The following is a 12,770-nucleotide window of genomic DNA, read 5'->3' on the forward strand; positions in this document are numbered from 1 at the left end:
AAAGTTAATGCATAACTTAAATAATATCAACACACTTGGGAATACCATAATACATGTATTACCTTTGGGGTTGTATCCATTGTCTGAACATTACAAACATTACAATTTTTAAAACGCATTAAAAAGAACAAAAGAATAAACATTGCGTGGTTTCAATAATGAAGTAATTTTCATATTAAAAAAATATATATTTAAAGAATTTTTAATTGTTTACAATATTGACTCTTAGTCTCACAAATATATTTCTTCAACTTTGATCAGTACTCTTTCCTTTTGGCAAATTGCGGCAAAATAATTTACACCGATTCTTTGGACATATTGAAATGATGAAAAATGAAAGTAAACATCGAATTTCAATAGTGTATTAATAACGATATCGGTCACTCTAGTATTTCGATTAAAGATAAACTTTAGTACTGGTAATGCGATTGCATTGTGAAAGAAAAGGTGTGGAAAGGATCAGAAACAGTTGATCATGTAGCATGTAAGTATTGGTGTGCACTGCAAGGTTTTGGAGTCATCAAAATCATAATAATTTGACCGAGTCTTGGTAAAGTAACAAGCACTGTACACATATAGTGTCGGGGCTAGTACTACCTTGATTTCCTTGTCTTTCTATGCTCATTACTCAGCCCGTATACATTTTCTTCCAAAATTGTTTGGCACATGACATTTATTTGTAATCTTGAACATTCAGTGCAAGTTTCGTTTGATTATGTGAGAGTTAATTTTTTTTTTTTTTTTTACCAGAACTGGAGTTTATCTTTAAAAATAAATTGATAAGTGGTTCATTTACAACACGATCGCAAATACTTTCGAAAACTCAGACTTTTTCCATTTCAGTGGCCTTGTCCATCACCTTTTGAAATGGTGCGAACATAACAATACGTGTAACATGGTTTATTTTCGATATACAATAAGGTATTGAAATTGCCCTTGAAGTGATTTCGCGAAAGCTTTTGAGATCGTGTTTGACCAATCGTTGACCTTATGGCGGATCAACTAACGGATTCACACACGTCTCTCGTACCCAGTCTGCTGTTCTCTGCCTTCTTAGGTCTTTGTTTGTCCTGGTGACTACACCATGAGCCTCCAGTTTGTCCCGTAGTTCATCCATACAAGTCTTGTTGTTATTGCTGTCGTTGCTACCGTTGCCCTCCCCGTCTTCCTTTGCGTTGGACGTAATGTTTTGTCCCAAAGGTGACCTCTTCGCCGCTGCTGCCCCCGTCCCCGCTCGGCTAGGAGGCGAGGAAGAGGTGGGCTGTTTCAGCCAGGAGTCACCGATGTACTTGTGGATTTGCGACACCGAGCCTCGCCGTTCTGCCTTAGGTTCCAACAGCTTCCGACAGAGCTTGAGAAGTTTCGGCGTAAAGTTTCGCCACGCCGGCGGTGCCACGGTTACCTTACGCTTCTGCCATCGGGTGAACTCTTCAAAGCAGGAGCTACGAGTAGAGTCAGCAATCTCCCAGGGAAACATCCCGGTGAGGACACAGAACAGCATCACACCAAAGTGCCATGAATCCTGGCTGGGTTCTAACGCGAAACTTTCATTCTCCAGGGCTTGGGAGACTTCGGGTGGTGAATACGGGATCGATCGAGCGTTCTTTCGAACCAGCGAACCTCTCCGTCGGGTACGACTGAAATCTGAGAGTTTGGCAACCGTAAGGTCTTTATCGAAGAGAAGAACATTCTCGGGTTTGACATCACCATGAACAAGGCGTTTGGAATGTAAGAAAGATAGAGCAGCTGCTACTTGGGCAAGACAAGATTTCACGCGGATTTCGTCCAATCCTCTTTGTGGAGGAATCGCTTCCAGTAAGTCACCATACGGAGCATACTCCTGTAGCATCATGTAGGCATCTGTAGACTCAAAGGTATCAGGAAGCGTGGCGACAACAGCCGCGTGTACCGATAACTCACAGCTGAGCACGATCTCTCGATGAAAGTCCTTGAATTTGATATTGTCCTTCTTTATTTGCTTCAAAGCGTACCTTACCCCAGATCGCTTATCCACTATCAACTCGATCTTCCCGTAGTTCCCTTCCTTCAAGACTCCGATGGGTGTGTAACGTTGTGATCCGGGAAAGGGTGACACCGGGGTCCCCGAATCCGGTCCACCAGATCCACCGGTGCTTTCGCTCAGTTTACGCTGCGCCATGGCGTTGTCCCTTTCAACTGAAGGCATTTGTGCGGAATATACCCGTTCATCCACCGCGCTCCATCTACAAAATGATGCAATCACTTGTTAAATAAACGCTGAAACGAAGACGGAAACAAGTTGCACGTTAACACATCAATCCTCACCAATAACTGATGTGCTTCAAGAAATACATTAGTCATGGACTTCCTCTGACGAATGCTCCCAATATCAAATCCCTATCGCATGATGGTTCTCTCCGCGACCCCACCGCTCAAGTATTCCAAAAGCCTGAGGACATGTTCTCTCCAGGACTTTAATATTGCGACGTTGATACTTCCGTTCATTACATGCATCCAGGGATGCTTCCCCACAAGTAATAAAAGACTTCTTGTCAGATTCCGAAGCCCCTGTCTGCTCTATTTGCAATCATCAACTCCGCTCGCTTTCCAAAAGTCTAACAGATTAATCCTCAAAGCACAGTATGAACGATTTCAATGGCTTAATCTTTTAGCATTCCTGAAACAGCCGGGAGAAGGGTATTTTCCTTTCGTTCCCGGAAAAGGGAGAATGAAAGGTACTCTATCAACACCCGACAATGATGCAAATTAAAAGTAGTTGGATTTAACATTGTTGGCAAACACGGTGTCGACTAATTACCATACTTGTTCATCTCTGAATTACTTTCTTTCAGGGTCATGATGTCATCTGATTTTTATTTAATCGTATTTACTCCTTAGAGCTGAATCACACAAACAACGATGAACAAGTATTCAGTGAATATAAATCAAAACAAATATCCAACGCAGGGCATTTGAACTGCTTTGCATCTTTGTTTTTCTTCTTTTTTTTCAATCAATATCAGAAAAATAATTCATCTATCCATAGTTATTCGCAAAAGGTAATCCTGAAGACGCAAAGTTGAGATGAGTTCAAGAATTACTGAAAGTGTTTAAAGTAATCCAAGAGAATTGTTAATTGGGGTAGTAAAATCATGTCATCATGTACGTCCAATGATATTCCTTTCTCCACGATAGAAATTAGGCCAAATGCTTTGAGTCGAATGGCACTAATTATTCAAAGTCGTGCATCTCGTCGAGAGCGAACGTCGAAAATATACCAGTCCCCAAGTATTTGTTCTGATAGTATGCATGATCTTTCCGACTAGATCCACAGAATAACACTTGTCTTCTCTTCTATGTGATCAGGATTCGTGGTATGAGCATAGTCATTAGTTTTGTCTGTGGCCTTGCTCTTGCCTTTCTCTTGCCTTTCTCCTCTTCCAACAACGTCGATTATTAGAATTTGCAGCACGTAACTTTAGTTCTTAGTTGCCGTCGCCCATGACAGAGGTGCCGCCTTCCAGCTACAATATAATATATTGGAAAGGAAAAGAGTAACGATGAGTCGGCTGAGCTACGGCAGGATAGATGCCAGCCCCATCGAATCGATTAGCTTACCGGATATGGTGGGAAGACAATAATAACTCAACCTCATTTTCTCCTCGGTTAACGGCTTTCCTCCTAAAACAGTTACAGCAAGGAGATGGTTAGAAATAGCAGCCCGATTCTACCTTGCGCCGCTGTACTCCAATAGCTCTTCCCCTTTCTATCATGGTATTCCATTAACACGTCATTCACAGTGGATTAACAAAACCACGTAATTTCCTTTTGGTGCTATTTGTAAGTAATCACACGGCTGATCACGCACGCACGCTCTCCACTGACGAACTGCATCGGAATGCAGAGCTCGGTGACTGCGCACGATAGTGACACTGTCCTCAATTTAAGGACAGATGTTCTCCCGGCTGATTTGAGAGTGTGCTCCAGTATTTGCACCCCACCCCCCCCCCCCCCACAATTTATTTGAATGCATCACGGGGTTTTCATCTTCTCTCCTTCCGTATCTGTCTCTCTCTCTCAATTCAATCACTTTAGACTCGATTCCAACCGCGACAACGATTATTGAATATAATCGTAGGATCGCATATGATTCCAATATGTTCATTTGAACCAAATTCATGAGCCCATACCAAAACTTTGTATTACCTTTAATCTCTATCTCTTCTTTCTCTCTTCATGTGACTCTCTCTCTCTCTCTCTCTCTCTCTCTCGCTCTCTCTTTCTCTCGCTCTCTCTCTCTCTCTCTCTCTCTCTCCCTATCTCTCTCTCTCTCTTACTCTCTTCATCTTCCCGTTCTTCTGTTTTCATTTCTTAACATTGTATTTAACTTGAGCAGTATGACCAGGGAGGTCGGAGGGGTATGACGTAGCCCTTTTGCTTGTCTTTGTGATCTAAGTGTGTGCCTGTGTGTGTTTCGTAATGTGTGCTTCTTGTTTTCTCCTATTGCAGTATTGATGCACGTATAGACACAGATGCGCCCCGCATACTGGTACCTTCGTAGTATGTTCATGATGAGAGTATGGATGTAGGCCTTAAAGTGACTCTGTAACATTGCCTCAGATTCTGAAACAAAATCCTGGATTTAGCTCATGCTGCAATAATAATTATAAACCTTTAGGTCAGTTAGGAACCCTGTGACTTTTACAAGACGATCGCATGTCTGATTATCAAGATATTTGTGATTGTATCGAAATTTAATTTTTCGTTTTCCTAACGGTTTTTATAACAATACAGTCTAAAAAAAAGTCTAAAAGGGAAATTGAGTATGGTTAAATCGGTGCCTCCAAGATTTTTACTTTTTTGAGGCACTTCATGATCATTTTGAAGCGCAATCGTTTTAGAGCAGCAATATTACGCCATATCACAGACACTGATAACACGTAGGACCATGCATCTCAGATTTAATATTGTTAAACGATGCCTTTAGAGAACGATGGGTTGAGGGGGAGGGTAAGATGGGGAGGGGTGCGGATGAGAGGGATGGAGGACGTGGGAGGACAACGGATCGATGATAGGGGGATGAAAACAAATTCTTCCCACATCAGCTGTGGAACTGATTACAGCTTGAAGATTAACAAGGGAGTTCAAATTGAATATATTTGGCAGTTTGAGGGTTAAAGGTGAGAAAAACGCAGATCCAAAGATAAATCACAGAAACACAGCTTCTTTAACATAACACATTTAGGATTTGGAATGGCAAAATACGATATAGGGGCAGAAAAGGGAATGTGAAGCCCCAGATAAGGGGGTAGTCATGAGAAGAATCAGTAAAAGGGAGAGAGAAGTTGACTAGACAACATAGACAACAACAAAAAGGGGAAAAAATTTGGAGAAAACATTATAGACATAAAATTATTCTGGTATAAAGAATAGAATGCATCATGAGATTTAGGTGAATAGTTCTCTTTATAGAGAGATAGACAGATATATATATATATATATATATATATATATATATATATATATATATATATAAATTGGTGGTATAGACTATAGAATTTGTATGTGACACATTCAAACGATGCACTAAACATAAAACTCGATGAAGGGAGAACGATGGACAAAGGAGATAGAGATAGATAATATAGAATACAGCTGTGTAGAGTTCGTTGTATGACACAGACGAATGATGCACGGCAAAAAGATAGAGAAATAGATAGACAGCAATTACAGAGAAAGAGAGAGAGTGAGAGAGATAGTTGGATGGATGGATGGCTTAGTATGCATGCCGAGTTTCACGCATGTGACGCACTCGACTGCTGCACTATACGGAATGAGACAGACAGGCTTAAAGACAGACAGAGAGACAAAGACAGAAGATATAGATAGAAAGAGAGATTCGGAGAGAGAGAGAGAGAGAGAGAGAGAGAGAGAGAGAGAGAGAGAGAGAGAGAGAGGGTGGCTATATCTGTCATTCTATACTGACTCAGCGCCTCTCTCTCCCTATGACGTCAACACAGAGACACGATACTGTACTTGCTGCATGCATCCGAGGCCAAACCTTCTTGATCACGAGACCTTATCCAAGTATTACTTGCTGCAACGAAAGTGCAGTCTTGTATTGAGGGAGAGGAGGGGTGGGAGAAAGCATCATTGTATCATGAAACCAGTACCAACAAAAAAAAGACAAAATAGCAATTCTAGATGTTATTTTTAGCCGTGCAAATTATTTTTAGATTTCATTTTATTTCATCATTCGATTCTAGCACTCCCAGAAAATACAGTCTTTCACATATATTCCAAACCGTAGTTCCAAATAGGATAGAAACTAGGTAAGATATTGAAATAGGATGAATTGGTATAACTATAATAGAACGGGCATTCTGTCTAATGTTGTCAATACATTTCATATTGACGTTTGTACAGACAAAGAACTAGCTATTGAAGGGCGATAAAGACATTTCTCACTTGTACAAAGCATTTCATCTGGCCCATGACAGTAAAGGGCAGTGATTCAACTGCGTAGAAATCCGAGTTAGCAAACCGAGAAGGCGGCGGTCGTAGCCTCCCCAAGCCCCTTTAATATATTCGCTAGTGATAGATGATCTGATTTAGGTCTCCCCCTTTTGTCTCGCTTGGGCGACACGTCGTGACGACTTGCCCTAAACATGTCAGCGATGCGTAAATCATAAACGATTGTTATTTTAGGCCTCGTCAGCGTTGGTTCGTTGTTTTAATTATAGCAATTCAAGTCCAAGTCGACTAGCAAGGGGTAATTTATAGAGTTCTTAAAAGGTAGTGACGGTTTCCTCTGGTGTTTTAAAGGGAGCGATCAGACCGTCACACAAATGTCTTTTGGTGATGTATTGCACTGGTACTAATTATGAACGATTATGCAGGTGGTACGTTGGAACCAGGGTGGTGTTTTACAAAGATCCTAAGTCAGACTTATCTCTAAGTTGGACTTAACAATTATGGAAAGCCGTTAGGATCTCTGAAAATATTCTGTAAAATTTATTTAAAAAAGCATTAAAACATTGATTCAAATCATTCATATTTTCTATTATTAAGGAAATTTCATGTTCTTAATGTGGAATTTATGAAAAGTCAAAAATACTTGAATTTTTGCTTTTGAATATATTTAAATTCAATTCTACAAATAGCTCTTCATAATTTTTAAGTCTTACTTAGAGTTAAGTTTGAAATAGGATCTTTGTGAAACACCCCCCAGGTGTCATACCTAATTGGTTGATCCGGGATGAGGGGGGGGGGGAGGGGGGCACGCCCCGACATACTGTTTCCATTGTGTATATAGTCGTTTCATATCTGTAGTAGATTACACTGTACATTGTAGATCTACGAGCTGGTCTTAAATTTTCTGTCAAGTTATATAAGTTTAGTAGAATACTCATTTTATTTACAATTATACTCTCAATTTCATTAAAATTGCGTTTTATTATTATTATTATTATCATAATTAACATCTTAAAATCCTCTCGACTTTGCCATGGCCAATGTAGATTAAACATCACGTATGGTAATGCCATCGCTTATAATTTTATATTATCTTTGTTTTCTCATGAAGTTTAATATTTAGACATTAAAATATCTCCCGTAAATGTTTTTCTGCGATTGACTACTATAGTTGATCTACACAATACTCTGTTCATATCTTCCGTAGACTAAGTATATCCATATACTTCTAAATTCTCTAGTGATAGAATTCCATCAATATCTTGCACTTTATCGATGCAATAGCTTTATGTTTCAATTTCGATCACTTTACTTTTGTACATTTTCACATCCTCTACAAGTTATGTATTTTTAATGTATATTACGTAATGACGTTGACATGCTTAGTAGCATATGCAGCCATTTATAAAGTGTGCATAATCCTGCGAAGACGGCTGCAGTAAACTATTGAATATTTTCTTGAAATCCAAACATGAGGGTGAGAGCGTGCATTGTAATTTCATAAAGGTATGTTATGCATTATTCAATATGTGATATCATTACTTCCATATTCAATTTGTATTTTGCTGTACCTTTTTCATATCTTTAAAAGATTTGGTTGAACTTTGATTCTCCCGGATTCTTCAGTAAATACCTCATGAACTATTTCGACTAAAGTAGTATTGGTTTGTTTTCTTCAGTTATTCCTTCTTTCCCCTTCTTATCAATTCGTCTAATTTCTACGTAAGTAATAAATCATAACATCACACCGTGTACTCTCGGTCAAAGCAATTGAAAGTGAATCTTGTTTTTTCACATTTTGTTAAACTGACTGTTTTCTGTTTCATTTACCTTGAGGAATACATCACATCACAAGTAAATAGCTTAATTATTACGACATATTTTTCTGTCTTTATTTTATACAGATATATATCTCATGATTCATTATTTTAATTAATGCATTCATTTGCTTATCGCTTCAGATATATTTGCCAAATAAATCATATACTTTTGATATAACATGTACCCGTTTCTGTAACCTTTCCTGTTTAATATTCTATAATTATTAAGATATGTATCACATTGGACGTCACTTGTTTTTCATAACCAGATTTACATCAGAAGCAAGTGAGAATTCATGTAAATTGTTTTACAATCACAATTTTGTTTTGTGTGTGTGTTGTGATGTATGTTGTGTATAACTTAGTAGCTACAGAATTGTTCATGAGCCAAAAGTCTTTCTTATTGAGTCCAAGAAACACTTGCGACGTTTATTACTTTATCTATGAATGTCAAAGAAAAATTAACTATAAGCACAATAAATAAAGTACTATCAATTATTTATGGGATCTCTCTTCAAAATTCCCAAAGGTATTAGCAAGCTTTAGAATGAGTCCACTTCAGTATCTAGACAAACGATCTTCAAGGCCAATGCACTAGGTAGCGGTGCACAAAACCATTACAAAATCATGAAAATGCTAAATTAATGCTGCCCTTCAAACTAAGTAACTATAGAAATAATATTTCAAAGATGATTATGAATCGTAGCTATGATAAGATCTGACCTTCGTTCTTTGTTTACGCCAATTTTTTTGCTACCAAATAGTTAAGCCCATCTGAGCAAAACGCTGTGCATTGCGCGTTAATTATTGGTGTAATTGTGCCATTTTCCTCTCTACCAAGTAACAGACATGATAGCTAAGACTGTCAAACAATCAACGCAAGGGCAATGTCATATCCCGTCGAAATCATTTTCATATTACGTCATTCGTCATTGTAATGTCCCACATTCAAAAGGTGGTGGAGATGGAAGGCTATTGAAATTGCCTTGAGCGGATTTTTCGAAAGATTTTACGATCATGTTTAAAGAAATAATTGTCCTCCTGAACGTAACGCCGTGCACTGCATGGTGTACATTGGTGTGTGCATATGCCTACGTGAACTCTATGGGATCGACCGGTATCCCCAGGGGGTTATGTGCGAGTATGCATGCACACAGCTGATAAAACACAAGAAGGAGGGGTCCAAGGGTCCCCGACCCGGTTCGGGAGTCGCCTTTGGTGTTGAGGGGTGGTATGGGGTTAGAGGTGCACCCCATTATACTAAGTGGCCATGACATTCCGTTTCATTCATCGAGAAGATTCGGTTATGTAGGGGTGAATGAAAATGCTTTCTTCTTCTTCTATTTCTTTTTTTTATTTTTCTTCTTTTTCTTCTTTTTCTTCTCTTTCTTCCTCTTCTTCTTTTTCTTCTTTGTCTTCTTCTTCTCTCATGCTGAACGCGAATAAAGGGTCACCATTTATTAAGCTTTCTATTACCTCACTGACCTTTTAGGAATCTATATACAAGAGTTAAGCATTTTAACGTTCGACGGGTTGTCGTCGTGAGCGTAATTTGAGAACGAGTGGAAACTATCACTGTACAAAAATCTATTTTTATTGGTGGAATTGTAGAGGAAATAAATCCCTCCAAGTCCATTTTCTAGTGTTTTTATTTCTGAAAAGGATTTCTAATCTGTGTTCATCCGATGTGTAAGAGTTGTAGATAGAGGAAAAACGGCTGTGATCAATGTTGAGCTGAATAAAAGTATTTCCTGTGAATCCTCATGAGATAGGTAGGATGCACTGTAAAGACATGTTGCGTTTCGTTATTACAAAATGGCCCTCTTGATGGTCTTCACGTTAACTTTCATATTTCATTGTCGCTACTTGAATACATCCTAGAAATCTTAACACTTAAAGAGAAGTTGAGTTCTGGGAAGAACCTTTTCATTGTTATTATGCAAGTGTGGAAGAACGTCAGAGACAAAATGTTCGCTGAAAGGCATGGCTCTTTAAATGCCTTCATATTCTACATATTGTATGTAACAGTTTAAAAATGAAGACCTCGTTTTCATGCCACAGGTTTGTGTAGTCCCATATACATCTTTCTGTGTACAGCGCTTGTTACTTCACCAAGACTAGGCTAAATTTCTTATCGTTTTGATGATTCCAGTACCTTGCAGTGCACACCAATACTTATATGCTACTTGATCAACTTTTTTCTGATCGATTCCACACCGTTTCTTCCACAATGCAATCGCATGAACAGAACTCAAATTTATCTTTAAGTAGGGACAATTTCATGAGTCCATTTAAAAGCTTACGTGTTGAAAAGTACCATACATAGCTAGGGCCCTTTTCCTCCATAATGTACCATATATAAATGTTTTACCGGATGTAACCAATCATACAAACACTAAAATATATAAGAAAATCTTGTTTTATCTTATCTTTTTTTTCTTTCACATTCCCTTTCCCCACCATTCCCATTCTACCCCTCTCTCTTTCTTTCTGTCTGTCTGTCTGTCTGTCCCTCTCTCTGACTGTCTCTCTCTCTCTCTCTCTCTCTCTCTCTTTCTCTTTTTCCTATTTTTGTAATTGGAATTGGAGGGAATAGATTTCTACCCTCGGCACCCACAGTGAAAAAGAATCTATCCCAGGGCACTGCGTGTCGTAAACCTACCTCTCATCACTTCTGATTCAAAGAGATTGGACAAATTGAGAGCATACGGGCTTAAGAGGTTAATATTGACGTCATAATGACAGTTTTTACGTCCTATAAAGAATTACAGAGCAGGGTGTACAAGACCTTTTCTGATGGTTTGGAATAGGATCATTTATGTTTGTGTATGCTTGGATCAAATGTATGCACGAATGTATTTGAATGAGCAAAGGTGCCCCGGCTGGGAAGGGAAGGGAAATAAAACTGATCCCCATTTGCAATTTTCCGTCGGCAGATTCCCATTTTAGGCTTTGTCTGAAAATCATAGAAAGGATAACCCATATTTTGATGTTTCTGTTGCTGATTTTTTTTTCTTAGCTTTTCCGAAAAAGTTTGCATATTTTTCAGGATGATTCGTCTAACTCACCCAACTCTACCCTCCCACTTCAAATTGATGTAGCATGTGTGTATATATAATTTCGACAATTCGCATTTTGTACCACGTGAACATTCTTCTTGGTCCCACATAATGCCTCTACCATGGTACCTTAGAAGGTCAACTGATGTTCAAAGAGAGAAGAGCGAGGAGACAACGAGTGCACGAAGGAGAATCAAAATTATGAAATCGACAATGATGCTCTAAATTAGTGTCCAAAAATATCGTAAATATTTTCACAAGCCGCCGCCGCGTCAGCGCTCACCTTTTGCTTGAGTTGAGTGCATGGGTGTGTTTTCGTCACCTGAGCCTAGCATAATACATTCGATATTATTATAGAAAGGTCATCTAGCGTTTGAGGCTACTCGGGTCATCGTCGTGATAGAAAGGCCTATATATTCATTACTCGAGTCATATAGCTTAATGAGAGAGGGGGGAAGAGAGGGAGAGAATGAGAGAGAGAGAGAGAGAGAGAGAGAGAGAGAGTGAAAGATGAAGAGAGAGTGAGAAGAGGGAAGAGAGGGAAGAGAGGAGGAGGAAGAGAGAGTGTGTGAGGAGAAAAGTGGATGAAAAGTGTGGAAGAGAGAGTACAAGGCAGAAGGGAAAAGGAGATGAGAGGATTGGCAAGTGAAAATATTTAGCGATGACATTTTTTCCTTACCTCCCTCTTCTATTTAACTTATAGGTAACCATGAACATAAAAAAAATTGGTACTTATGTTTTAAACAAATAATTTTATAAACCATCAAGATCCTTTAAAGCAATGTTTCCTAATTAAATATCATGAGAAGGGATAAACTCAGTAAGATTACCAATAATTCATTAATATGATAACTCATTTTTAAAATAGGGAATTACAATAATTGCGTTGTTATGAAAAGTATAAAGGCTTGACGTGGAGTTGAAGATCGAAGTATCTATGGTAGTTGCTTAAAGTTCTTGAACTTTCTAGGTATCAAGAAATAATATGGAATCAACCAATTATTTCCAGCAAATGTAATCAATTTCTGCCATTTTTCTTTTCTGCACGTGGCAATACCTCCGATCTTCTTTCTTTACCTGGGCATGTGGCAATCAAATTAACCCATTCAGGCTGGCTCCCCCTCCCAATGGGGGCGTTCGGGACTGTAATGTGATGTCGTCATTATTTCTCACAACATTGGTTCTCTCCGATGCACATGCTCGTGTCAAATTCTTGACATCAATTGCCTAATCAATGGGTGATTAATTGAATTAGATAACAAGCCAGCGAGTGTATTAGGGGCCTTAGGAGGAATGGTGTATCCATACCTTGGTCTAAAGAGGGGGAAATATCTCAACTTTGAATACGGTAATCCACATTTAGATGATGATGATAATGATGCTGATTACTATTCTTATCATTATTATTATCATTATTATCATTATTATTATTATTACA

The 12,770-nt window shown here is 38.7% G+C and overlaps 1 protein-coding gene across 1 annotated transcript; it reads right to left on the reverse strand.

Moving 5' to 3' along the window:
* Positions 1-988: 988 nt before the first annotated feature.
* LOC580563 (serine/threonine-protein kinase SBK1-like) lies at positions 989-2,564 on the reverse strand. The gene has a single exon (XM_011680459.2). It carries the CDS (start codon positions 2,183-2,185, stop codon positions 989-991), a length of 1,197 nt encoding a protein of 398 aa, XP_011678761.2. The 5' UTR covers positions 2,186-2,564.
* Between the last annotated feature and the right edge of the window lie 10,206 nt (positions 2,565-12,770).

Source organism: Strongylocentrotus purpuratus, unplaced genomic scaffold (assembly GCF_000002235.5).
Source record: "Strongylocentrotus purpuratus isolate Spur 01 unplaced genomic scaffold, Spur_5.0 spur5_scaffold_14, whole genome shotgun sequence".
In the NCBI taxonomy this organism is placed as follows: Eukaryota; Metazoa; Echinodermata; class Echinoidea; order Camarodonta; family Strongylocentrotidae; genus Strongylocentrotus; species Strongylocentrotus purpuratus.

What these genes read in the sequence shown, in the direction of transcription:
- LOC580563 (XM_011680459.2), bottom strand. Translation starts at nt 2,185, where the DNA reads ATGCCTTCAGTTGAAAGGGACAACGCCATGGCGCAGCGTAAACTGAGC.